The 27,752-nt window shown below is 38.5% G+C and overlaps 1 protein-coding gene across 2 annotated transcripts; it reads right to left on the bottom strand.

Moving 5' to 3' along the window:
• Positions 1-27,752, bottom strand: LOC145781570 (G protein-coupled receptor kinase 6-like). 2 transcript variants are annotated; one of them, XM_082593241.1, is made up of 15 exons: positions 27,631-27,752; positions 16,690-16,785; positions 16,164-16,276; positions 14,005-14,082; positions 12,789-12,913; positions 12,513-12,605; positions 12,188-12,392; positions 10,410-10,600; positions 9,957-9,994; positions 9,575-9,664; positions 8,921-9,129; positions 7,597-7,761; positions 4,132-4,269; positions 3,927-4,061; positions 1-2,270 (listed from the first exon to the last, which is right to left on the bottom strand). In XM_082593241.1, the coding sequence occupies exons 1-15, from the start codon at positions 27,689-27,691 to the stop codon at positions 2,247-2,249; spliced, it is 1,761 nt and encodes a 586-aa protein (XP_082449367.1). In that variant the 5' UTR covers positions 27,692-27,752; the 3' UTR covers positions 1-2,246. The 2 variants fall into 2 exon arrangements, with proteins under 2 accessions (XP_082449367.1, XP_082449366.1); XM_082593240.1 differs by having other exon boundaries at positions 1-2,096.

Here is a 27,752-nt window from a genome sequence, read left to right as displayed (position 1 = left end):
TCGACCACAATACTGATTTTCTTTATCCGGACTCATTCAAAACTACAGCAAAAGTCAAAACAGGCTACAAAAATTAACTTCTACGGTTAAATAAATCGTGTCAAAGATTTTGCATCGCTTTCAGACACTAAATTCGTCATTTTTACGTTGATTTAACGTCTGTAAGCGTAAAAATGACGGATTTTGCATTCTGGGATTGCCACATTCAAAGCTGTGATCAAACAAAAGTTTGACGGGACAGATTTGCAAATGATACGCAATTTTGAGTTTGTGGTGTGGACGCAAAGAATGCATCTGTTCGCAGTCGATGAACAAAAAGAGATGAATCAGGTAAGCTTGTTAAGACGAGATCACAGCGGTAACAACTATCAAATTTTGTTGTAGTTAACAAGAATTCTGTCTTCGTGTAGATTCAATCGTGAACATTGGACAAAAAACGACAGAATATATCGGCAGGTAGGCCTTGACGTTGCTTCAAATCAACTAACACTGGAGAAAATATAACTATCTTCGAAACAATATACTGTAATAAAACATCACTCCGCCGAACTGGACAGAGCTATTTCTGCGCTACGGTGTTGGTTTGATGTGACAAGAAGTCTTGTACCATTTCGCACAAACTAAATGTAATAGGTTCTGCACTCTGCAGCAGCTATAAGTATAATAGAGGAAAATCTGCATGTTACAATCATATACAACTTGTGGGGCTACAATCGCTTAATGTGGGGCTACAATCGCTTAATGTGCGACTGAAATTTGATAAAATCACGTCACATGGCAAGATGCAACGTAAAAAAAGCACAAAACAAATGGGGAACCCCAGAAAAAGGCAACCCAAGGTTATGATGCTGGCGATGTTAAAATATGCAATTCCATCGTAAGGGCCGGAAAACTCGTTGGGTAGCGGCAATGTAACCGCTCATTTTCTGACGCTTTTTAAACCGCTCACAGCGAAAATGGCTGAAATCAGCAGCACATTTTTAGCAATAGGAACAACAACTGTTTTTGTTACTAAAATTAAGAAAAGTGACGCTTGCCGATCTGCTGCCACCAAACGTTTAAGAATTAACTTGAACAGGTGAAAACAATAATTAAAAGAAATTAAATATCTCAGACAGCAAAATCCGCCATTTTTCCATCGATTTAACGTCTGCAGACGTTAAATCAATGTAAAAATGGCGGATTATGCTGTCTGACTGAGATGAGTCACACAACGAGCTTTCAGCCCTGTTATTCCTGGATAAACTCAAAGTTACGTGAACGAGCAGGTAGGGATTCACATTTCAATGATCACATAGGAGCATCAAAACTTCTATTTGCCTCACAAACAACGAATATCAACCACGATTGTCCACAGCAGCAGCAGCAGCAGAAAGGTTTATGACATCATACGATAGGTAAGTTATTGCAATTTGAAAAAGACAGATTTTGCTGTCGAGGTGGTTGTGGCGCAAGGAGTTGACGCACCAGGCAACAAAAAGGCAAAGCCTCCATTCCCTCTAAGGTCGGTCTAGCAAGACAGCTTGCTAACCCTCATGACAAGGAGGCTACAAAGCTTGCGAGAGACGGACAGACGGGGCTGTCTTTGACGCAACCAAAAAACAATTGAACAATTTGCCTTTGAAAGGATGGAATTTGTGTATTGTTGCTTTTCTTTGCAACTTCTTCAACAGGTCTGAAGCAGACGCTTTCTTTCTTACAGTGACCATTGATATAGTGAGCGACATGATGGTCTCAGCAAAATACACGAGAAAGCTTGTGAGCTTGAGTTCTCTTCAATTTGCACGGTATATTTTCTAAATTGAATGTTGTGTGCAGAAGACAGCAGATTTTTTAATAGAATTTTCGATTTCAGTGTTTCTTGACGCGTGAAAGCGTCTGTGAACGGATATCCGTGAACGCCCACGACTTCTCACGTGGTAAGATGCAAATTTCTATTCAATAAATAGAATGGCACAATACAGAAATACTGCTCGACTCAAAACGTCCAACTCAAGCGTTGTGACCATGACACGAAGACGCGAGTTCATCTGCAGAGGTCAAGTCGATTGTCGTTTTATGGATTTCTGTTGAGCGTGAAGAGAGCTTTGCGTTTTCTGTAAAATTGCGGAAAGGTGATGATCGGCAAATCATGGCAACGCACGCGGCGACTCGTAGCCGCCAACCCCGCGGGCTCTTCGACTTATAACCGAAGTGGTTGATGAACGCATAGGAACAACGTATGCACCACGGCCGATCAAGATGCCTCATTTGTTAGAGCTGCAACAGGACTGTGGTCCCAAAAAAGTTAATAATTAAAAGTCATGCATGGTGGCAAACAATACCATTTTCACACCACAAAACTACAATATTCTTTCAAGAAATAGCAAAAAAGATAGAAATACATAAACTTTGAATTACTAAACAAGTTAACTAGCAAATAAATCTGTGAGTGCATGTCATAGCATTCTTCAAGAAATTGGTCTCATAATAGCGTCAGATAAAACTTCTTAAAATTGCGTAAGCAATCTCAAACAAAATAACTTAGTTCAATTCGCCATAGTCTTCTGACTTCCTTTAATTTTAAATTACGTTTTGTCAAAACAACAAAGGCATGTGGGCAATTCATGGAACCCTGCATGCAACGTTTTGATGATTGAAAAAGCGTCACCGGAGTGTGCAGGGCGTGTTTTAACACCAACCCAGGCAGAAAATCGGTCGTTGATTACATTGATGCAACGTCTGCAGACGCAGAACCAATGTAAAACGGCTGATTTGCTGTCTGGGAAAACTCATGCACAATAAGATGGCGATGAAATTAAACGTGCAAGTTGTTTTCATTCCACCCACTACTGATGCAGAACAAGTGCGAGTCAATTAAAAGGCAAAGTAGAGCGCCAGTGCTGTTGTCATTCCTAGCCGTTTTACTTTCACTGCACCAAGACTGGCCTTGGCTGCAGTAGCGCACTCCACAAAAGGAAGTAATTAAACCAAGACGGCAATTGATTGCCTCAGCGGCTCAAGAGTTCCTTCTGCTTGGTGATGGTCACAAGCAAAAGGTTCAAAGAGCGGGTCCACTTAAACAGAACAAGCCAGTAAAAACAGCCTAGTTGAGCTAAGTAGACTGAGCCATACTGTACGGTTGATTAATTATCTCCTTGCAACATTGTATCCGAAAAACAAATCGAGCATTCTCCTTTTAATTTCTTTAATTCGTATATTATCGTCTCAAAGTAGTTCGCTTTGGGAGAGAATCGTAAGTTTACAATACCATAAACAGATGATTGGCAATAACTCGATAGGATTGAATAGCATTATTCAAGGAGTTCTTGCCGAAAACATTTGAATTTATTATCTTTTTAGTTTGTTACTGGTTGTATTTGTTTTGAATAATGCTGTTCAATCCTATTAAGTTATTGTCAGTCATCCGTTTAAAGTAGTTAGAACTTTAAACATGCTATTTTCGTGAAGAAAACGATTGCCAAAAGTCCTATCTATGACAAAACAGAAACTTGGAGAGTAGATGCATACGCAAAAAACGTCAAAAGGCTCTACAAAAAAATCAGTATAAAGTTAGATTCCTTAATACCCTATGACGTCAATCCCGATAAAGTATACTCTGAAAATAACAATAGACTAAAGGAAAAACGTGCCCCTGTGACGTCATAGTGTTTGATGACATGCTCATTCGGGCGAAGACTTCTTAAAATAATCCGAACCGTGCAAACAATGAAGCCGGGGCTAAGCTCACAATGAAGATTAACCTCCAGGGATTTTACCCAGCAAGATTGAATACAAAAATTAAGGCAGAATTCGTGTCATGCATATGCTTGCTCTTAGCAGCAGTTTTTTCACTGATAAAACGTTTAATACGGTTAAGAGAAAGCAACGATTACGTGGCATGTAAGATTAATTCAAGGTTCAGTTAATTCACGATCGCTACATACCTGTCCGCCAAATAGCCGGCTGAACAATCCCTTTTTGTTCGGGTTATGCTGCTCATCATAGGGAATGAGGTCAGGTGTTGGGCCTCCCTCAGCACCCCAAACGTTCAAATCCTTGTATACCGCTGTTTCGCATATCTTTGAAGCAGGTAAAAGATTAATATAAAATTACAAACGCTAGAATGAGGAAGAGCCAATCTCCACCTACCTCTTGCTGCCATGGTATGGAAACTGAACCGGTAGAAAACTTGGCATAAAAGTCGTTGTCTTTTGCTTCTATGGTGACGCCCTTGACGGTGGAAAATTGTTCGATATCAAGCACATCCTTGGCATAGACCGCATGAGGCTGCAATGCATCACCGCCAAGTCAAAATTAATAAGTAAACTCTGCGTTGGTGAGTCGTACACTCAAGCGGGTAGTATGGCCAGTAAGAATTGAAAGCCTTTTATAATTCATGAATCGAAAATCGATCGTTAAAATGGAACAGTTCTACTTGAAAGCTCGTTTATACTGTGCCCAGCGATTCATGCTTTTCAAATCAAGCCAACTGCGGACCAAGAAACTTCGCTATGGGAAAAAGCAACAAATTCCGTTGAAAAGCGCGACTTTCCTGAGCTCAGCAACCATGAGCAGAAAGTGAGAGATATGTTGGGAGTCACGTGACTAGCTGGGACAAGCGGACATGACGTCATCGCACATCTGGCTGTATTGCTGAAGCAGAAAAAAAGTGTTTGTGTGGAAAGGTGGTGGTAATAGGACGATCACGTCTCGATAGTCACGTTTCGTTTACGTGCAAACATAAACGAAATACTGCGTCACTGAAAGCTGAATGCCAGAAAGCTTACAGCGGAATTTCTACTCTATCATTGAACCATAGACATTAGACAACGTACGTGTCGAAAACGTTTGAGTCATTAAGTTAGATATTTTGTTTTGTATGTAATACATTATGTTAAACCTGCTAAGGTTACTTTGTTTTGCTTGTCTATGGTTCAAAACAGCCTGGTCCAACTACAGGCCCATGCGGCCCGCGGATGGAATTTTTGCGGCCCGCGAACTTTCACAGTTTTGATTTAATTTGTATTTATGTTACAGAAAGTAATTTCTATTAGAACAAGTATAGCATGTGGATAAAAAGTCTCAAAAATTTAATTCAAAGTTGTAGACAGCAGAGCCTATACTGTTTCAACCTATTAGGTCTCGTCAGTACAACTGGACTTCTTAAAGGCTGATATGTACCTATAGTGTTCCGGACGTAGAATTCAGTGATTTTCCACTTTATACAAATGTCAGATGGCTTAGTGCTGGAAAAGTACCGGTACTGCAACATTTATTTGGTCTTCGGAAGGAAATACTATCATTTCTTCAAACACAACAATTGGGCGAAACACAAATGTACCAAACTCAGTTATGCGACAAAAACTTCCTGTGCAATTTTGCTTTCCTTACAGACATGACAATGCACTTGAATGTGTTAAACCTAAATTTGCAGGAGCGAAAGCAAACTGTTTCACATTTAGTTGGACACATTGAAGCTTTCCAGCGAAAACTGCGAATTTTTGCTAGGACCTATGCTTGAAAAATAACGATCTGTCACACTTTGATTCTTTGCATGCACTTGTGGTAGATGATTATGAAGTGGAATGCTCCCGTTTTGTGAAAGATATTAAGGATTTATCTTGTGAATTTGAGAATAGATTTAAAGATTTTGACAGATTAAAACCTCCATTTGTATAACAATCCTATGGATGTTAATGTGGAAACATAGCTACCAGAACTTCAGCTCGAACTCTGCGAGCTTCAGTGCAACCAATTCTTGCTGTCAAGGAAAAATGAAACCTCAGAGTGCTTCTGAAAATTAATCAGCAAGGATAGATTTCCCAAACTGAAAAATTTTGCATTTAAAATGCACTCAATGTTTGGAAGCACATACATGTGTGAGAGCCCATTTTCTAGAATGAAGCAAATCAAGTCTAAAAACAAAAATCGAATGATAGACGAAACACTGGAAGATAGTCTCCGACTTGCTACCACTATAACATTGAAATTGATGTAGAAACGATAGTATCAGAGAAACCTCGACCTAGGCATCTCACTGATAGAGATTTGCAATAAATTTCTATTTGGTATTGTTTAGCAATTTCGATTATGCACTTACTATCATTTTATTGGAAATGGCCCGCAAGTTGTCACGTTTTTGTAAAGTGGCCCGTAAGTCAAAAATAGTTGGACCACGCTGGTTCAAAACATCAAACTCTCTACCAAAGCTTTATCTATCATTGAAGTGGCAGACATAGACAGCAGCGCGCGATGTATTCTGCACTGGCTTCATGTAAGGAAAAAGCGTTTGTGTGATGCAGAATGCAAAAGCAAAACTACGTCTGCAGACGTTGAATCAATGTAAAAAACGCTGATTTGCTGTCTGGTTGTTTTGCTGTTTATTACAGGCCAACCAAACAACACTGAGGCAACGCAACATTAATTTCGCAAAATGATTACACATTGCCTGTCAGAGACTGAAAGAGGCGTCACACTAAATGAAAACGCCTCCAAAAACGACGCAACAATTGAAAAGAAAATTGGCCAAGCTGTCTTCAACAGAATGTTATACAATAAAAACATTCACTAAATGTCAGCCACCGACAGATATAGACAAAGTGAATAAGAAACTACTATTTAAAAGACAAGAGAAATAAGTGGAAATTCTTGGAGTTATTGCTTATTCAAGACTGAAAAGACTATAAATTCAAATCAATCCTTTTTAAGAACAGCCAATCACAATTAGAGCTTTGCGGTTTAGCCATCCAGTAAGTCGCCATTTTGTCGCTTGTGCCTTTTTCTAAACCTTCACTACGCTTGGTATGTATTGTTTTCGTAGTGAAATAAAAACAAACTGAAATGAGTACCCATTCTCTTCCATTCTAGAATATAATTTGTCTTCAGTATGCTACTGGGATGAAACCTCAGCACCAAGTTGCAAACAAGAGACAAGGAATGAAAGGGGTGCACACTTTACGTACGTCCATTGTGAGGGAATCTCTCCAGACAGCAAAATACGTGTTAAAGCAATGTAAAAATGATGGATTTCGTTGTCTGGGTCCCGAGCTATCTGGCAGATTATCTCATACTGCGACAACGAATACGCTAAAGTGGACACAATCTTGGCATCTATCAACTGTTGATCCACTCCGTCAAGTTGATCACGTCAAGTCAAGATAACGTCAACAAACGTTCAATCAACATAACCTTCAAACATTCACAGAATCTGCAACCTGCTTGGTATTAGATTCGATCCTTCTTTTACATTGATTCAACGCCTGCAGATGTACAACTGATGTACAGTGGACATTTTCTGCTTGGGTGATTGTTATCACACAATTTTTTTAGCAACCTGCATACCAAAGAAACTACGTCGATCCAACACCTCACTACAATAAATCAACGTAATATCATCACGCATGGCCGTCTAAGTTCGAAATTAGTCATGCATGATATTATCTTTCAACGCAGACAAGAGCCCGGTCATGTCGTAAATCATTATCGTGAATTTCACGACGTGAAACTGAAGCTAGCACCAAAACCATATCCAGATTGACACAACGCGCAACAGATAAGCTGGTGCTCGCCCAAACAACGATCAGGCTAATTGAAATAAGGTTTACCGATACTTACGTCTAGTTCAAACGGGACCTTGGTGAAAGGAGGGTTGCCAAACGGGGCGTTGCCTGTTTCCAATCGTCTAAAATTGATGTCTTTAAAAAATCGGTGGGCTTTCACGTCACTGGCTGAGCTGACGTTCCTACAGCCGAGCCGGTCTTTCACGTCCTTCTTCAAAAGCTGAAGAAAATATTTGATGTGAAGCGTAGTAAAATTAAAATAAAATGATCTACTAATCTTTTTTTATCATTTGCTCTGTTTAATGGCTACATTGATGAAGCCAGTTTTGGTGGCTACCCAGCTGAAAAATGATTATGTTTCAACCTCAACCTATAATCTAGGGTTACCAATATCGGAATGGCCCGTTTCGGTGAGTCCGATCCCTATTCGGTGATTTTTTCAATTTGTTTTTTTAAATTATCGGGTACCGTAGCCTAATTATCATTTCCGTTTTAGGGTTAGAGGTTCGGGTTAGGGGTTAGGAACTCACCGAATCGGACTCACCGAATAGTAGCAGACCCTACCAATATATGGGGGGTAATTGAGCAGATAATTGGAGGAGATAATCTTAAAATTAATGTTTTTCGGTCTATTTTTGCATATCGTCAAGGTAACGCAGTGAACCTCAAAGTGCAACGATGGTAAAATAAGACGCAAAGCCAGAACATTGGTTGCACTGATTCAACAATCAACATCATGTGAATCAAGGACTGAATCCATATAAAAAAGACGGATTTTGCTGTCTAGGAAAGCACAGGTGGACCAAGAAATAGTAAGCATGATCCCAGTAATAGTAGTTGCCTTTTTTTCAACATCTAGCAGTGTTTAAACGTGCATGGTTGATGCAGATAAATAACAACAACTCCCAGTTCTGAGTTCATCACAACATCAAACCAGACATAAATTCATACAACTCGCAGACATGTAAGCATCTCAAGAAAATTAGCTTCATCATTGCAAGTAAACTATTTCAGAACACGGTTTTCCAGCCAACTAAAGCTGTCATTTTTACATTGTTTCGATGTGAAAAAATGTAAAATGACAATTTTTGTGGCTAAGCAGCAATAACACACTTGATATCAGTGATATGGTTCACTGGCTGACAAAGTATATACACTATACATTATAATTTGAGGGTATCAACATTCTTTGCAACGACAGAAAGCAGCACCAAACGTCACAAAGTGCAGGAAAATTTGTTGACAAAATCACTTTTATATCAAATTGAGAACATTGCGGTGATTTTTTTTCAAACAGAAAGCTAATTCTTATATAACAATCGATGAGCGTGCGAGAAAAAGCTGTTTAAAAAAAAACTGGACGACACACATTAACTTACCAAGGAACAAATGGACCTTGCGTCTTCGGGAAATTTTGAACTGTACACTTCAGTGTCTTCTTTCACCCTTCTGTCTACCTCTTCCCGTTTCACTTTTTCTTTTCTTTTTCTGAACGGAGCTTGGCCAGTCACCATTTCATAGATGATGCATCCCAGGCCCCACCAATCGGGACTGAGTTCGTATTTTTCGTTTCTTACAACTTCCGGCGCTGGAAGTTAACCATTTTCACATTAATCAAGCTTTGGTCGTAGTGTGGTAGAAGACACAATATCACAATAATCCATTGCCCAGCTTGCAAAGCCGCCAACTTTACACCGTTTCAACGTTGCCGGTGACAAAAAAGCGACTTTGCTAACTGTGAGGATTGCGTATGAACCTGAAGTGTCCGTCTATGGCCGTTAAACCGATGAAAAAAAAACTGATTTGCTGTCTGCAAAATATTGACAAAGTGTTTTTTGAATCACCGTTCAATGTATTGAATTGTATAAGATAACAGGACTTCTCATATTAATCATGGTGTAACCAAGGGAATGAATAACTCTTGCCAATGCCCTTTACCCAGACAACAAATCAACTGTTTTTTACATTGATTCAACGTCTGCAGACGTTGAATCAATGTAAAAAAACAGTTGATTTGCTGTCTAGGTACTCACCCATGTAACCGACCGTTCCAACGCGACCCCGAATCTTCTCGCCAGGTGGTATCTTCATTGCTAATCCAAGATCAGATATACGAATGTGACCTAGAAGGTAATGGCTTGTGAAATAATTACATGGAAATCTGAAAGTTCTTGGCTACTCACTCGGAGGAACCAAAATGCTCCTTCACTTGAATTTGTTATAATGGGAGTAGAATGCGTTTTCTTTTTCTGAAATTGAAGCTGGTGCAATGGCACTGTTGATACAAGCAATGTGCTTTTTAAATGAGTCAGTCGACCGCTTCCATCAACCACTACCAGTTATGCCTGGACTTTCAATGTCAGAATAGTTTTTCTTTTATATCATTGTTATTAAATGTAAGAATGCAATACTTACCATGGTCATCAAGAAGGATATTTTCTGGCTTCAAGTCTCTGAAAAACGTAAATGTGCTCAATAAACGTTAAAAGTTATGCCAACTGTGTCAATTCCGAACCTAAAAAGTTGTGCTTAGGTGGAATTAGGGAGTCAGTGCCACATGCTAATAGGCTTGTTATTGCCACTTGCTCAATTATTGGTGTTCAGCTAACTGGATATAAGAAAAACACTCTTTGTCTTTTACATGCCTGTCAAATTTTAAAACAGTTTGGCCCTCGAATTAAAAAGTTTGTCCACCCCTGATCTAGAGGAAGCGCAATATTAACATCTAATCGCTAAAGTAACTGCATACTTTGGGATCCAAGTTGTCAGCTTCCATTATATTAAACGTCAAAGTATGTTGACGTTTAAAATTGAATTTGTTTCAAATGGGGCAGATACTAACAAATAACAAAGCTCTTAGCAACTGACCTGTATACAATCCTGAGCTTATGCAAGTCATGCAAACCACAGGTAATTTCAGCAGCGTAAAATATTGCACGTTCAATCCCGACGCCTGGTTCCCCCATGTTGTGGATATGAAACTTCAAGTCCCCTCCGTTCATGATGGTCAAAACAAGGTTAAGCGCGTCCTTAGTTTCGTAGGCGTAACCAAGACTGACCTGCATGACGAGTGGTGCGTGTCAGTAGCATCCCACAAACTAGCCAGAGCCCAGACGGCATACCAACCGTTTTCTTACATTGATTCAAGGTCTGCAGACGTTGAATCAATGTAAAAACGGTTGGTTTGTTGTCTGGGCTATCTCATTGCAATAACCACAGCCATTCACTATTCACAAGTTACTCAAAGTCGAAGTGAAAAGAATCCTTTGAAAGTTGCATGGAAACCACATAGCGAATAATCCAAACCAGGCAACTGGTGAAATAAATCGATGTCAAAAGAACAGCAAGTTTCACACGAAACGAGGGCACTGAGACACGCTTCGTTCAGACACACATCCCTGAGACACATCTGCCCTAGCAGATCTATGCCACTACAGGCTATGATCCTGTCATGCACAATTGCACAGGAAAGGGAAAGTGGGTTGTGTTAACTAACTGCTTCGTCCATGACTGGAAAGGGGCCATTCCTTTGAAAAACGCGTGTCATGCACAATATTCTACAAGAGCGTAACGAAAACACATCACACAAAGTATTCTGCTAAGAAGAACCGAACAATATGGTACGTCACTAAGACTTTTTGTGCTCGACTCTTTGTTGGGATGCGACGCGTGCCCTGCTAACAAGTCCTCGGCTGCGTACATAAAAAATAAAAACGTCGACAATTTTCTTTGCCGGTTAAAGTACAGTTAGACACATTTCGGCCCACGTTGATCCATCCACACAAACTTAGGTGACTTGAGCTACATGTCCTGTCTCACACACAATGAAAGCCGTGTCGTACACACTTCACTCTATTATGATGCATAGCATGAGTTGATGCATACGTGCCATGATAGGCAGAGTGATTCGATCGCAATGGACAATGCGAAATGAACCACTTGGCAAACAGAAACAAATTTAAGGAACATTTGCTGGAGCTTTGAACCATAGAAACCTTCAACGTGGTAATTCGCTTCATTCGTAAACACGAACGAGACACCTTGGTACCAAAAGTTGGTTTGGTTTTGAATCTTCATCCTCGGACTGGTCTTGATAGCTGTCTGGGACATAACCAACACAGAAATGTTTTCTGCCGTTTGAACTCGGTGACGCAAAAAGCTTAACCCACACTAGTGTGGTCTCCGGCAAGTCGTCATACAGTCATGAGAACCACTCTAGACCTTTGAAGTGGACTAAAGTCAGCTCCGTCATGGTGAAAGAATTTCGATTCTTCAAAGCTTTACAGTGGCCCTTGACCAACATTCAGCGCACCGAACGAATTGTTATCAACAAATTTCAATGCCACGCTATAACCTTATGTCAATCTTTATACACACCACCACCAGAAAGATCTTATCGCAATCAGACATACATTTTGGCAAGTATAAAGACAAGTGTAATCTGTGCGCCACTGAATTTGAACTCGGACAAAAGATTAACATCTCAAACGCTTCATTCAGAAAACTTAGCTTTGCAACCGAGCAATTGCATTAGTCGTGCCATTCTTAAAAATCTGGCATTTTGACAATGTAAAAATGACGGATTTTACTGTCTGGGGGTGTTGCAAGCCGTGCGATACGCAGCAAATCAAACTAAAATTGCTTACCACAAAACGGCTATTGACTGATTCTAAGATTTGCTTTTCGTTTAGCGCCATTGCTTCTCCTTTTCGCTTTTTAATCCTTTTCTTTTCTAGACGCTTGCAAGCATACATTTTGCCACTGCTCCTTACTTGGCAGGCGCATACTTCACCGAATCCCCCTTTCCCAAGCACTCTGTATTGTCTAAACGTGTTTTTGGTAACTGGCTGCCTGAAAGGGAAAACAGAATAACGAGCTTCGTTAAACACAGTAAACTGCAGAAAACTTTTCAATCTCTTGGCTGGATGATAAGTCATAAAATACAATATTAACACGGTGTCAGTCACTCACCTTTCTAAAAATTTCCACTGTAGAAAGCGGGAAAAGTACATACTATCCAAAAATTCTTGGAAAGGGGCACCACTGAGGTAGTTAGTAATTGCTCTGAAACAAATACATTTTTTGATTAGATCAATGTCATAATGGAATGCTCATGATGTCAACAAGTTTCAGGGTGTTTTATCAAGCTTACACATTTGTATGAGGAAGTAAAAAATATGTACATTGAACTCCAATACGTTATATTTAACTTGACAGTTTTATTTCAATATTGTTAGAAACAATTACAGTGAGATTTCTGAAAATAGATCTTGACTGAGTTCTTCTTCCTGATCGCATTCAGGCGGAGCTTTTAACCTTTCTTCTATTGCATCGATCATTTCGGCGGTTACAGTAGAAGGGAGTCGTTCAGTCTGTGACATCAAGATCAAAGTGAGTGTAATCAACACAAAAGTATGCCAGCCAACAACTGTGTCAACAGATAGCAGACATTGAATCAACGTAAAAAGGAAAAATTTGCTGGTTGGAAGTTTGCTTACACAAAGCAAAGACTTTGGAAGCAGTGAAGCGATTCTTAAAGGAAATAGTGCAGAAACTTTCATAAACAGACTGACGCTGCAACACCAGACAGCAAAATCAGGAGCAAAATCCGTCATTTTTACAATAAAATGAAAAAAAACTTAACCAGCAAGCAAATTAGTCCTTTTCTACATCTGCAGACGTTCCATAAATGTAAGCAACGATTTGATGGCTAGAAAATAAAACAGAACGGCTTTGCAAAAAAGCAACGCAGCACTATGTGGATTTCGTGCAAGTCGTCAGTTTCAACCTACAAGCAGTGTTAAAAAAGTTACAACTAAATGAGATGCCACAATTGACATGCCAACCAAGTCACAATGGAGTTAAATAGATCTATTTATAAGCATGAGTATTTGTATACATACGCCATATCAAATATATCGCTGCAGTCCACAGAAAAACTTATAGAAAAAGCCAGTTCTATTTATTAAATTCGTGCTCTATTGGACAAATGTATTTTGAGCTGAAAGAAGCAAAAGCATATTCTAAATACTTGCACACTCAGCACAGTGTCTCAAAGATTTCTATGCAACAAACTTGAAACGCATGAAGTAACTTTGTGAAAAAGGTGCTTACTTCATCAGAAAATTTTATGAACTCTAGCATTCTGGCGTATATTCACAACATGGCAATTGACAGATCTTGACCAAAGCGACAGATGCACAAATATTCCAGTTAGCAAATCAGCCCTTTTTGCATTGATTCAACGCATACAGATATTAAGTTAGTAAAAATTAACTGATTAGTTATTATAGACACAACAAAAACGCTAGACGTTGCCATTCTAAGTCATTGACTTTGAAAATTGCAAGTTTTCAAAAAACGAACAAAAATAACGAAATAAAACAAAGCAAACTCTCTACCAAAGCTTAAACAAAAATAAAATTGCAAAATTTCTCCACAGCTACGATCCTGCTCCACTTACCTGGTCTTTCAAATATTTGTCATAAACGGTTTGAGCAACTTGCCTTCTATCTTCTGACAAAGTTTCCTCATAGTCTCTCTGTAAATTTTCATACACTTTCATTACAAAGTTTCTCAATAGGAAAAAAAGTGCTGTCATTCCATTAATAGGTATCAAAAAATAAAATTCGTTTATGACTACCCAGGAATGCCGCCTGATTTGTTATATTCCGCAGATTTTTGCAAACTTTTAAAACATGTCTGAATAAAATTTTATTAAAATCATTTGACTTGTTTTTTTATTGTCTTCCGCGGGTGACACAATGGGTTTTAACGTCACACAGATTGGAAAAACGAAGACAACTCGATTGAGGAAATTCAGTCAGATATTAGTTACTTGCTAACAGTCTGATTGAACGTTTTCTAACTCACGTTTTGTTACTTTTTACAGCTTCTATAAGGCAACAAAAACTATTGCATCATTACGAGTCAATAAAAAATAAAAAAAATCCAAATTTTAGAAAATTTCAGTCAGATTGCAATATTCGGACAATTCTGCAAAATGTGACAAATCAGGACACATCTCCGGATAGCCATGGTTTGGTTTCAGTATAAAAAGGGTTTATCTAGAAATAACCAGTCTTAAAGTTACATCAAAAGCATTTGATATGCATGCTAGCACGCCCTAGCACCTACTAACACAAAAAAAAAACTTGTAAAAAACATGAAATGGCAGTCGATTCTTTTAAATCAATACTGGCTGCACTCAAATCTATGATCCAACACTTCACATAGGCCACTGTTCTGTTGTGTTACAAATAACATAAATATCGTGGTAATACACAACAAAATGAGTAGAGAAAAAAATGAATAGTTCAACTCATCAAAACAAACTGCCACCTTCCGTAGTTTGAAAAATAAATAACACTTCAGCTTTGGTATATGTCATATCTACAACTTTCCTTAGAATTGTGACCTGCACTTCGCAGACAGCAAACCAACCGTGTTTTTTTACATTGATTCAACCTCTACAAATGTCAACGCATATTTCCTTTCAGTTAATGCAAACAATGGTTGATGTGCTGTTTGGGTGCATGTTGTGGTTCAAATCAACAAATTTTGAATCATTTCATTTTCTACTTCAAGCACAGAGAAGTCATCTGATGACACTGACTAAACATAATCTTGCCTGATGATGTGAAAGCGAGTGGCCAAACAACGCTGACACTCAGGTGACTGCTCTCAGCTGCAACTAGGTACTCTCAGATTTTTTTGAACTGCAAGATCAGGCAACCTTGTGCAATCACTAAGAAGCAAAAAATGAGTATAAAGTTGCATGTACAACAACATTAAAGTAAAGACAATAAACTGGCTGCAAAGTCTAGTCGGAAACTCTTCTGATGGAAATGAAAAAACACAACTTATGAAAGAGATTATACTCTATTTGACACTCAGCACCTCTATTTACAAACTGGTTCAAAAAATAATCTGTTTTGCACTTTATTTTCATTGTGCCTTAATTCACTTTGTAAATCCACTTTATTGGCCTACAATTAATAACAATTGTTGAAGAAAAAACTACAGTAAAATAAACCTAAGTCCAGTGGGGTCAATGAATTACTAGCAAAAAAAAACACAAAAGCTTGAAACAAACTAAGAAAACTAACTGTTATTGATCAATTATTTATTGCATAATGGTTTCACTGCTCCTTAACTAATACAATCTTTCAAAAACTTATTTTCAAAGTTCACAATTTGACTCTGGGCATTGCTAGTTAGGGTAGGGTATCACAGGTCTCACTCAGCAAATCAATTACATTTTTTACATAAATTTATTGTCTGCAGACGTTAAATCAATGTAAACTGTGATGGATTTGCTGGCTGAGAAGACTTACTGATTTGAACAAATGTTAAAATTATAAGTCAAGGGAAGGGTGCTTTGTTTACAAAAAAATATTTGCACTGAATACCTTCAACAACAGAGGTCTTACAAAAACTGTAGCATTAATTTCACATACAGCAAAATCAGTTATTTTTACATTGATCCAACGTCTGCAGACAATGAATTAACGTAAAAAGTGTCATTGACGTCTGCAAACAAACGTTGAATCAACGTAAAAATGACACATTTCGCTATTTGGGTTTACTTCAATGAGAGTTTTTTGTGAACAAGTTGCTTACCATCTGTTGTAAACAGTGTCTGCACATGGACAGCTCAGATTTTGTTTCACAAAAATCTGCAAATAGTCTTTGTCCGATCGGTTGTTCTTCACATATAAAAGTGTAATCTTTTTCTGAAAGAAAATATTGATTTATTTTTTACCATCAAAGCATGAGCTAACATCCAATACAAGACAAGGCTAAGTGATTGCATCACTGCAACAAAGGATAGCAAAGCATCTAAAAACAGGGTCTGCTACTATTCGGTGAGTCCGATTCGGTGAGTCCGATTCGGTGAGTTCCTAACCTCTAACCCCTAACCCTAAAACGGCAATGGTAATTAGGCTACGGTACCCAATAATTTTAAAAAAAATTAAAAAAATCCCCCGTTAAGGGATCGAACTCACCGAATCGGACTCACTGAAACGGGCCATTCCGCTAAAAACAGTGATAAATTTGACGACTAATTCCCCTTAAGTTTAAACTGGGGAAAAGAATGGTTTCTCCAGTAGCAACTAAATAGCCTACACTTATACATAAAGCTTACTAATTGAATTGCGCAGTTGTTCCGTTTGACTAATGTGTGGAAATTTCAGCATCTCTCGCCATTTTTTGCTTTTTCCTTTTCGTTTTCCACCACCACCTAAACATAATTAAGTGTGATAGTTGCTACCGTATATATTTTAAATAAAGAATTTAAAATTTTAGTCACACAAACTATAACAAAAATCAATGACATCATACAATCAAATATTTTTATTAATAAAATTCACATCTATGGCAGCGTACAGTAGTACACACTAAAACATCTCTACATTCAGAAATGTAACACCATGGATAAACAACCATTGAACTGTTCAAGTATTATTTAATCTTAAAAATGCAAAGAAATTGATTTTTATTTGAAACAGGTTTTCAAGTTGATTGAAATGTATTTTTTAAGACTACTGTAGGCCCACTAATCCACTATATAAAAAGCTCGGAATGGCCCGTTTCGGTGAGCCCAATTCGGTAAGTCCAATTCGGTGAGTCCGATTCCCTATTCAGTGATTTTTGAATTTTTTAAAATTATCAGGTACCGTAGCCTAATTATCATTGCCGTTTTAGGGTTAGGGGTTAGGAACTCCCTGAATCGGACTCACCGAATAGTAGCAGACCCTTCCTTCCTAATTGCATGATTTATTGATCTAATATTAAATGGCTGGTTATGGTCTGGTTTGCCATTAACAAGCCATACAATTCCATTTTGATTTTTGCTTGAATTTCAGTTGATAACTGAAGATTAAAAAGGATTTATACGGGGTCAATGGAACACAATAAACCTGTTTAGCTTTTCAGGGTCTGCTAGAATGGCTTGTTGATGGCAAACCAGACAATAACCAGCCATTTAATATTAGATCATTAAATCGTGCAATTAGGAAGGAATGCCAGTCAACAGTTTAATAAAATTAATTTAGACAGTATAGATTTTATAAGTCACAGGTGACGGTGAGGTAGCTGTGAAAAAACGCCACTCGCTTCTGTAGTTTGTCCCGTTTGCCAAAAGGCAGGGACTACATTGTAAAAAAATACAATTGATGTTGATGTCATACTTTTCAATTGAGGATTGTCATACACTTTTCATTTCATTATAAATATCAGTATGAATGATGCCAAGCAAAGTTAATAGAGTGTGAAGATAATACTAAAATTATTAATAATACAATCCATGTCAGGTAACTCAAGTTTGTTGCAAAAATGCTGTTTAAGAAGAAAGGTATTGAACTGAGTCTGTTAAAAGAATAACACTTTTTATGAAAATAAACACTAATAAAACCATACACTTACTCCAAGCAAAACAATAAAAGAAAAACTGAAGAGTTCATTCCAAAAGTACCAAAAAACGAGCAGACAAGGTTTAATTGAAAAAAACCAAATTGATTATATTGCAGTGATACAAAATCATTTATTGTAGCCTATATATTTCACTAACACAAAATCACAAATTGTAATTTAATGTCGTTTAATCAAAAAAATAAACCAAATACAGTGCAGCTTTAGCACTTTGTTTTAAATGGGAAAGCCAAATTTAGCATACTTATTCCCAAGAATACATGACATTAACAATCGATGAGGAAAATGGCCCGCGAAATGGATGTGAATGAAAAAACAATCAGGAAGATTGTTAAAACCGATCTGAAGTTGTCCCCCATCAAAATGCAAACACCTCACAGACCTCCAAAAAGAAAAGAGACTGGCTCGAGCTAAAATTCTTCTGAACAAAACGAAGTCAGGTACGGACATGGAAGAGATCATTTTCTCAGATAAAAACTTGTTCAATGTCGAAGCAGTGTGTAACCGACAAAATGATCTATCCTTGCTGAGTCTTCTGCAGACATTCCTGACTACATGAAAAAAGTTTTCAGGTGCCAAAAACCGTCTTCTGTCATGGTGTGGGCCGCTGTCTCCAAAACCGGGAAGTCTCCCCTCATATTTGTTCCACAAAGCGCTAAAGTTAACACCAATTCGTACATTGAGACAATTTTGACTCCTGCCCTTGCAGAGGCTAAGAAACACTTCAAAAGGAAGCCATTCCACACTTCAAGACGGTGCGCCATCCCACACGTCCAAGAAAACCCAGGAATGGTGCCAGAACCTTTTTCCTCATTTCTGGAGTAAGGAAGTTTGGCCACCCTCATCAACAGACCTAAATCCAATGGACTTTTCTGTTTGGTCCATTTTGGAGGCAGATGCCTGTGCTTCATCCCATGACCCAGTTGAGGCGTTCAAGTGCTCTCTCAAAAAAGCATGGAGTTAAATACCCCAAGAAACCTTACATAAAGCGGTAGGGAGTTTCAGAAGTAGACTTGAGCATGTTTTTCAGGCCAGAGGGGGACATATTGAATAAAACTTTGTATGATTGTTAGTTAATATCTTGGCAATACACTGTTAAAATATTTTGCGATTTTATTCACTATTTACAGAAATATATTACACTTCAAGCAGTCCAAGGACTTTGTCCGCACCCTGTATTTGACTACATGTAGTAAAGGCTTTCCTATCAAACATAAAATTTTGATTCTCTGAAAAAATGAACTTATAAATGCTTGTTGTGACGGTTTGTGCATATAACTGATGAAGTGCAAAACAAATTCGTGCAAATATAAACAAATGTTACGCAAATAAAAACATCAGAAGCTGCAAAAATTTTAAGAAAAAACAATTATATACCGGTACAATGTTTCTTAAAAATGACTTCAAAAAACATAAACTTAATTAGAAAAGACCATTTGAACTCTATATTGCGCATGCTTTAATTGCTACCCTATAGATTTACTGGCAGCATTAACTTAGAAGTTTTTTTATTCTGTATAGCAATAATTTAAATGGAGAAAAATCAGATACAAGACTTTATGCTGCGATCCCAATGATGAGAACACGAATGACACAAGACCTGAATGCCGCAATGCATGAATGATGCGAGACTTGCTTATTTCTTACTAAAGTTTTTTTTTTAATAGTTCAATCTGTGATAACTGAGCACTTTGAGACTACAGTATCAATACAAGCCGAGTAGATTGCCTTGAGGTTTGCATTAACCAATTATCACTTAATCACATGGCAAAGTTTACGTAACATACAACTATCCTAGACAATAGCTTATAAATTTTAGAAGTGAAATTAATTATTTTTGTTTACATCAAGATCAAGGAAGACATAAATTTTGTTCTGATATCAGAAATAATAGCCAAGAATTTTTCTGTGAGGGAACAAAACAGTTAAAAATGTGTGGCTGATAAAGAAATTTTTTGTTTTTTTTGTCTGTTTGAAGATATTTTTGTTGTTTATTAGTCTAGTGAAGTTTTGGAATAAAAGCAAAACTAAGCTACTGTCGACCCAGGCAAACCACCTACTGGTGTAGGCAATAGGCATGCATTGCGATAGACCTACTGGCGAGTTGAATGCAAAGTATTTCATCTTTGAGACCATGACTATACTGCAGGAACTGTAGTCTATATACTTTTAATAATTTGTTTTTCAAAACTTTTAAATCAAGAAAACCAAGTCCCTGGCCAAACTGCACATACGTCTTAATGTTTATCTGTGATGAGTTTTTATGTTGTGTACCAACCAAGTGAAAAGGACCAGTCTTCGATAACAAAATAGTGCAACTGACCTCCTGTGCTGTTCCTGAAGCTGGGAAGAACAAGATCGAGTTTGCCAGACGTTACTGATTACTAAAATTTCTCTGCAGACGTGTCCATTAGGTTCAAAAAGCAACAAATAAATTAGTGGCATCTCCATCTTTATTTCATTAAGTGCAAAATTTTTTTTTACATTTTTGTTTGTGTATGTAACACATGAAAATTAAATTTGCTACCATAGCAAATGAAATTGCTACTGCATTAACAAAAAAAACAATTAATTTTAGTTAGAAATAAGCCAGTCTTGCATCAGAAATAAGCCAGTCTTGCGTCATGTAACGCAACATTCAAGGTTTTGGTCATGCAGGTCTTGCTTCCTGTAATGTGTCATTCAGATGTTGCGACCAATGCGGCTTAGGAAAGGCGTCATTTGAATCGTGGCATTAAGTTGTGTACCGAGAAAAATCTTCAACATTAAAGTATCTATTTTATGAAGTTTTGAGGATTTTTAAAACCTCATACGTTAACTAATGCCTTTGATAGTAAGCATAAACAAATGTGGTTAAATGTGTGTAGCACAAACATCATTGATTTAACTAAACAAGAATTATAAGCCTCAAATCACAACCAATCGTTCGAGCAGAAAATGTTTTAGATGAATGAAATTCAAACCACCGCATCTATTATAAATATAAGTGGCAAGTTTATTTTTAGACTGAAGTAAAAAAAGTTTCTACTCAAGGACACAAGATATAAGCTGCAGTGGATTAAGAAATACTATTGTGTAGAAATAGACCGAGTTAAAATCAAAATAATTGCTCAATACATTAATCTGTTACATCGATTCCAATGTGGTTAGAAACCAGTAGGCAAATGCTTCTGCTTACATAAATTTTAAATAAAACCCAACGTTTACAGTCACACACTGTTAAAATAACTGTTAAGGAAGAAAAATGCCTTTTGTATGACATTAACCAAATTCGTATGCATCAATAGTGAGTGTGCTCACAAAATACCAATGAATAAATGCTGAGGATAAATGAGGTTATTGAGTTTGCAAGACATGGCAAGAAGCAGTTTCAACCAAGCCATGCAGTAGTTACCTGAAGACACTTTGGGATGAAACATAAAATATATAAAAAAAAAATTAAAAACTGCACTATAGCAGTTACACAGACATAAGTGCTATCATTAAACACAAATGATTAGCACCGTATTTAATTAACAGCACACTTAAAGTGCATCACAATTCACACGTGCCATACTACAAAATCACTGACATTTATGTATATTTTTATCAAAACTATCTATTCAGTCTTTGAAATTAGCCTCGGCAATTGCCGAGGTGATTGCCGACGCAGATGCATGAATGGCGCATTAGCGTTGGCAATAAAAATGCCTAGGCCACACGAGCGGTTGTAAGGTTAGGGTTAGACATTCCTCCCAGTCATTATGCCACAGCCATAGATTTGTTCCTTAGTCAACACCCTGATTGATCTCTGCGAAAGAGGTGTGTGGATGGGTATGGGTATCAAAGCACGAAAGCCGCAAAACGTGGACGCTCCATTGCAAACGGCGAAGTCAGTGTGGATTTACAGCCAAGCGATGAGCCTCTTGATGTGTCTGATGACGCGACAACCTCATCCTCCGATACAGCATCTGATGTTTCCGATTCTGACAGCTAGTTCTTTATCAAACAGACTTTGTGTTGCTCGCAGTTGTGCCAAAATTATGCTAGTGCATACGTAAATCGAGGCAATCTTCTCGCAGGGAGCTATTAATTTGTTACAGGTACCTGGTTGAGCAATTAACGTTATTTTATGATAATTCAACGTCGCTAGATGTCGAATTAAAGTAAAACAAACGTAAATTTCTTATTGGGCATTGTTGTTACACAATATATCTCGCCGGAAAAATTAAATCGATTTGTGCTGACTCGAACGTTGAATCAACCCAAAATTAACTTACTTCCCCCAATGAGTTATTTAACGTGAATTGCTGTAACAGCGTGCGTAATCGTGTTGCTCGCTTTATCGCTACTTTTGGTATTATTACATCACAACAAATCAAACAGTGCGGTCGTGATAGACTACTCTAGTAGGCCTACCGGTATATTTTTCGCTTCTCTTTTTACATGTTTTGATAAAATCTTTTCGTAATAAAGTTCACAGCAATTGCCGAGGCAATTTCAACTTTTGCCGTTTGGCCTCGGCAACGTTTTTGCCGAAGTAAAAATATGCTAATTTTGAAGACTGTCTATTGTTGTTGATAATGCCACAAAATCGCAAACACTGTGGTAATTTATTTTTCTGAACTGTTTGTCGTAAAAGCAAATATGAAATGGCACAACTGTCAAATACGCTGTACAGGATAGCAAAACTATACAGCTATCAGTGCAACAAACAATTGGTGAACTCAATTTATATCCTACCTACATAGAAGAAACTTGAATCAGACTATGAAGAGATAAGCACAATTAACAAATAAGTATGATACCATTGATCACATTTTTTCATGTTTTTATTAATTGATGACAGGTACAAAAATATGCATTATCATATTTGACAGCAGTTTAAAAGTAATTGCAAGTGCTGATTGCCTTAGTGCAGGTTGACTGAACACAGGACATCATAATAATTAACGGATTTTTGAAAACACAAAATTTTAACGATTTTTTTATTTTGGTTGCCTGGTGTAAGAATTTGGATGCAACCTATTTCGTTACCAAAATCGGGGGACAAAACGTTCTGGGGACGAAATAAGTTGAATTCTTAAACATTTCTAACCCTGACGTCATTGCATAGCACGAACAATTGTTGCAAGAAAAGAATTTTTAGTGCATTCTAGCGTGCACCTAGAAAATGTCAATCATAGGCGTAGAGTTTTGGTGCGATGTTTCTGCTGATTAAACTCCCGCTGCAAGTAAATAACACAGGAAGAAATTTTGAACAATTTTTGTCCTAATTAAGTGCTCATTTTGCAACGGCATTTTTATTGCTGTAGCAGAATAGCCATTATGACATTTGCGGCAGCATTTACCAAGGCAATTATCACGTGCCGCCGCTAATTTCGAGGACTGAAATAGGTTACACCATGAGAATTTGGGCGGCAGGGAAAAGCTCTGGTAGGCCATGCTTGGTCGCCGAAAAAATTAAAGAGCTTAGACGCCTGGGTAAAGGCATAAACAGCTTTTGCATGGTCGAATGCTGTTTAAACATTTCACCCTGTATGCCTTAGGCTAGTCAATTCCAATCTTTAACGTATATACATGTCATGGCATTTACGACCAGGGCGGAGACTTATACACCAACTCCAAACATTTTTTTATTGGTTAAAAGTTTATTGGTTGCGGAAATCAGATCTTTGCAATGTGATGTCTTACAACACATAAGATTACAATTGCTTGTTTTGTTTTGACCACACGCATTTGTTTGCTCAGCTAATTTTCTACACTTTGCTGTTAAATGTCAAAGCAATTATGCAAACTTTTTGACCTAGTAATAAGGGCAGGGCTGCGATTTTTGCCTTTTTCGGTGACAAGGTCACTCGACACGCGCCATCACTATTCGACAAACGCCGTGCCTTACGGAAAAAAAAGGAAAATAAAAAAAACTGAGAGAGGACTAAACGTCGTCAGGTCGAGGAACAATCGGGGGGGGGGCATAAAAGTGCTGACTTATGTAAACTTTCTTGCGCCAGGTACTTCAAAGCAAGGTCTAAAAGCGACGCTTCACACGAGAAACTCCCAAGGCGTCAGCGCCGCCATTTTGAACACTGTGGGAGAATGCTTTGATCGAAGTTCCAACGCTTGGCATCAAACATTTCGCAACACACGTTTCATGCTATTCGACACAACGAGTTTCTTTTATAGATGAAATAACCTAAGCTACGTCTGCATGACATGTATAAACAAGTATGCTGGCTGGGAAGTCTGGACAGTGAACATCTGCAGGAAATTTGTCTCGCACCAGGCGAGATGCCATCCTTTGAAAGATTTAACAATGATGAATTTATGTAGCCAGTGCATGATGACGAAAACAAATGTAAGATTTCCTTTCCGTTATATAACTTAAAGCAGGTGATTGATACAGGACAAAATAATCGCAGAAGAACACAATAAAGCCTCGCTGATAGCAGTTTCCGCAATCATTTTAAAATTTTCCCCTTAAAAAGATCGAGAGAAAAAATAGCTCAAAACCGAAGTCCGCTGATCGCAGTTTGCAAACATTTTTCCGCAGTTTCCGATAACTCTAACCATAGAGTAATCTATGCTCTAACCCTAACCCTCGCTGATCGAAGTTTCCACAAAACTTTTTCCGCAGTTTTCGTTAACCCTTACCCTAACACTAACCATAGAGTAATCTATGCTCTAACCCTAACTGATCGCAGTTTCCGCAAACATTTTTCCGCAGTTTCCGCTAACCTTTACCCTAACCATATGGTAATCTATGCTCTAGCCCTCGCTGATTGCAGTTTCCGCAAACATTTTTCCGCAGTTTTTGCTAACCGCAGTTTCCGCTTACCCTAACTCTAACCATAGAGTAATCTATGCTCTAACCCTAACCCTCGCTGATCGCAGTTTCCGCAAACATTTTTCCGCAGTTTTGCAGTTTCCGCTAACCGCAGTTTCCGCTAACCGCAGTTTCCGCTAACCGCAGTTTCCGCTAACCCTAACCCTTGAGTTTGTTTCAAATTGTTTGGGAAAACTCCAATCAGCGACTTTGGCTTTTTTAAAAAAAATTTTCTCGACCTTTTCAGGGTACGAACTGACTGTACGAATGGTTCAAGGTACGAACTAGGTTGCACCCTTTCCGACCCGGAATGGCCCGTTTCGGTGAGTCCGATTCGGTGAGTCTGATTCGGTGAGTCTGATTCGGTGAGTCTGATTCGGTGAGTCTGATTCGGTGAGTCCGATTCGGTGAGTCCGATCCCTATTCGGTGATATTTTCAATTTTTTTTTTTAAATTATCGGGTACCGTAGCCTAATTATCATTGCCGTTTTAGGGTTAGGGGTTAGAGGTTAGGGTTAGGGGTTACAGGTTAGGAACTCACCGAATCGGACTAACCGAATTGGACTCACCAAATCGGACTCACCGAATAGTAGCAGACCCTTCCGACCAGATGTTCAGAATCAGAAACACAGATAAGAAAGGTTGCTATATATAAGAGTTCGCTTCTAGAAGAATAGTAGGTAGTCACTGGGAGTGGACAAGGTAAGGTAATAGGCAAGTTGTAAGATGTAAGAACAGCATAGCTTTGCCCAACTACAGATAGGATAGTCTTCAGTTAGTCAGTACGGTATCCTATAATGACTAAAAAACGAAAAAATCCTCCGACAACACGGATGGCAAAAGCTTCGGTTGGTCTTACCGAGAAGCGGTTAAGGTTCAGCAAACAGCGAGTGAAGTACGGGATCTGTTCGAAGGAGCTATCAAGAGAAGCATTGCCACGTGGCCACGTCACTTTGAAACTTATCATTCAGGTAAACTTTCAGCTAATAGCGTTTAGTAGCCTAACGTCGCAAAGCATTCGAAATCTCCTGTCTAAAGCCATACAGAGGCAGCAAAATCAAAATCTAGCAGCAAACATGCCTTGGCATTAATGTTTGTGTTGTTACTAATATTCTTTCCTTTTCACTGTTATTAATTAATTCGTTCTTGTGTTACTTTACGTGATTGCATGTAGTTTGTTGCGATGTTGTACGAAGAGGCTTGTTTGCCATCCCGGCGCACCTTAAATGCTGTAGGCCTGTAACATTACGCCGTTGTTTTGTATTATTGTGGTATTGTTCCGTTTTCTTTTATCTGCAGTTTATTTTTTGCTTTATCTTTGTTGTGTTTCTTGGTAACTTGCATGTTTTGCTCCCAACTGTGTTTGCATGCGGGTACGTGCATAACCATTAACGTACTAAGCGAGACTAAAGAGATGCCAAAGGAAAAATTCTCTATCTTATGTAGTGACGTCATGACCGGTCAAATAGTGTTTCAGATTTAAAGACCGGAGCCGGTCAAATAGCCACTGCCAAAGAAAAAATCGCAGCCCTGAATAAGGGCATTTTTTCATCAGTCAAAATTATTCAAAAACTTTCCAGTTAAGGTTCAATGGATGCAACCTAGTTCGTACCCTGAACAGTTCGTACCCTCAGTTCGTACCCTAAAAAGATCGAGAGAAAAAAATTAAAAAAAGCGGAAGTCGCTGATCGCAGTTTCCACAAACATTTTAAAATTTCCCCCTGAAAAGATTGAGAGAAAGATAGCACAAAGCCGAAGTCGCTGATCGCAGTTTCCGCTAACCCTAACTCTAAGCATAGACTAATCTATGCTCTAACCCTAACAATCGCTGATCGCAGTTTCCGCAAACATTTTTCCGTAGTTTCCGCTAACCGCAGTTTCCGCTAACCTTTACCCTAACTCTAACCGGGTGCAACCTAGTTCGTACCCTGAACAGTTCGGACCCTCAGTTCGTACCCTGAAAAGATCGAGAGAAAAAATAAAAAAAAGCCGAAGTCGCTGATCGTAGTTTAATAGCACAAAGCCGAAGTCGCTGATCGGAGTTTCCGCAAACAAACTCGAGGGCTAGGGTTAGCGGAAACCGCGGAACTGCGGAAAAATATTTGCGGAAACTGCGATCAGCGAGGGTTAGAGCAGAGCATAGATTACTCGATGATTAGAGTTAAGGTTAGCCGAAACTGCGGTTAGCAAAACTGCTGAAAAATGTTTGCGGAAACTGCGATCAGCGAAGGTTAGGGTTAGAGCATAGATTGCTCTATAGTTAGGGTAAAGGTTAGCGGAAACTGTGGAAAAATGTTTGCGGAAACTGCAATCAGCGAGGGTTAGGGTTAGAGCATAGATTGCTCTATAGTTAGGGTTAGGGTAAAGGTTAGCGGAAACTGCGGAAAAATGTTTTCGGAAACTGCGATCAGCGAGTTACCCTACCCTACCGTATAAGACAAAGCTTTAGCAGTATAAAGCATGTCTGTCCCGATAGCCCAGTTGGTTAGAGTGTGACTTCTAGAATGAAGAAGCTTCAAGACCAAACGGCGCTGGTTCGACTCTCGGGGTGTGTGCTTGAGCAACGAATTCTAAGGACTGCTCTTCTTATGGGTAATTCGACGCGACTTACAGGGCTTATGAGTGATTTGACGCGACTTTATGGTGCTTATGGGTATCGACGCGACTTATGGGGCTTATGGCTAATTCGACACAACTTATGAGGCTTATGGGTACTTATGGGTAATTTGTGTGACCACTGCAATAAACTTTCCCAGTCCGAGGATAAAGATTCAATCAATTAATCTCTAAAAGTTAGCACACTTACGGTACTGAACAAGTTAACTCACTCTAACTGCATAAGCTGATGCTCACCTTCTCGTGCTTTAAGGTAGACCGTATTGGCCACTATATTTTCTAATTCCATATCCATCATTTGTATCTATTTTGTTGCACATCACCTAAAAACAAACTAGCCTAAGTAGTCACAACAGAAC

This window comes from Aplidium turbinatum, chromosome 13 (assembly GCF_918807975.1).
Source record: "Aplidium turbinatum chromosome 13, kaAplTurb1.1, whole genome shotgun sequence".
Classification (NCBI taxonomy): domain Eukaryota; kingdom Metazoa; phylum Chordata; class Ascidiacea; order Aplousobranchia; family Polyclinidae; genus Aplidium; species Aplidium turbinatum.
This window is presented reverse-complemented; position numbering and strand designations above follow the sequence as displayed.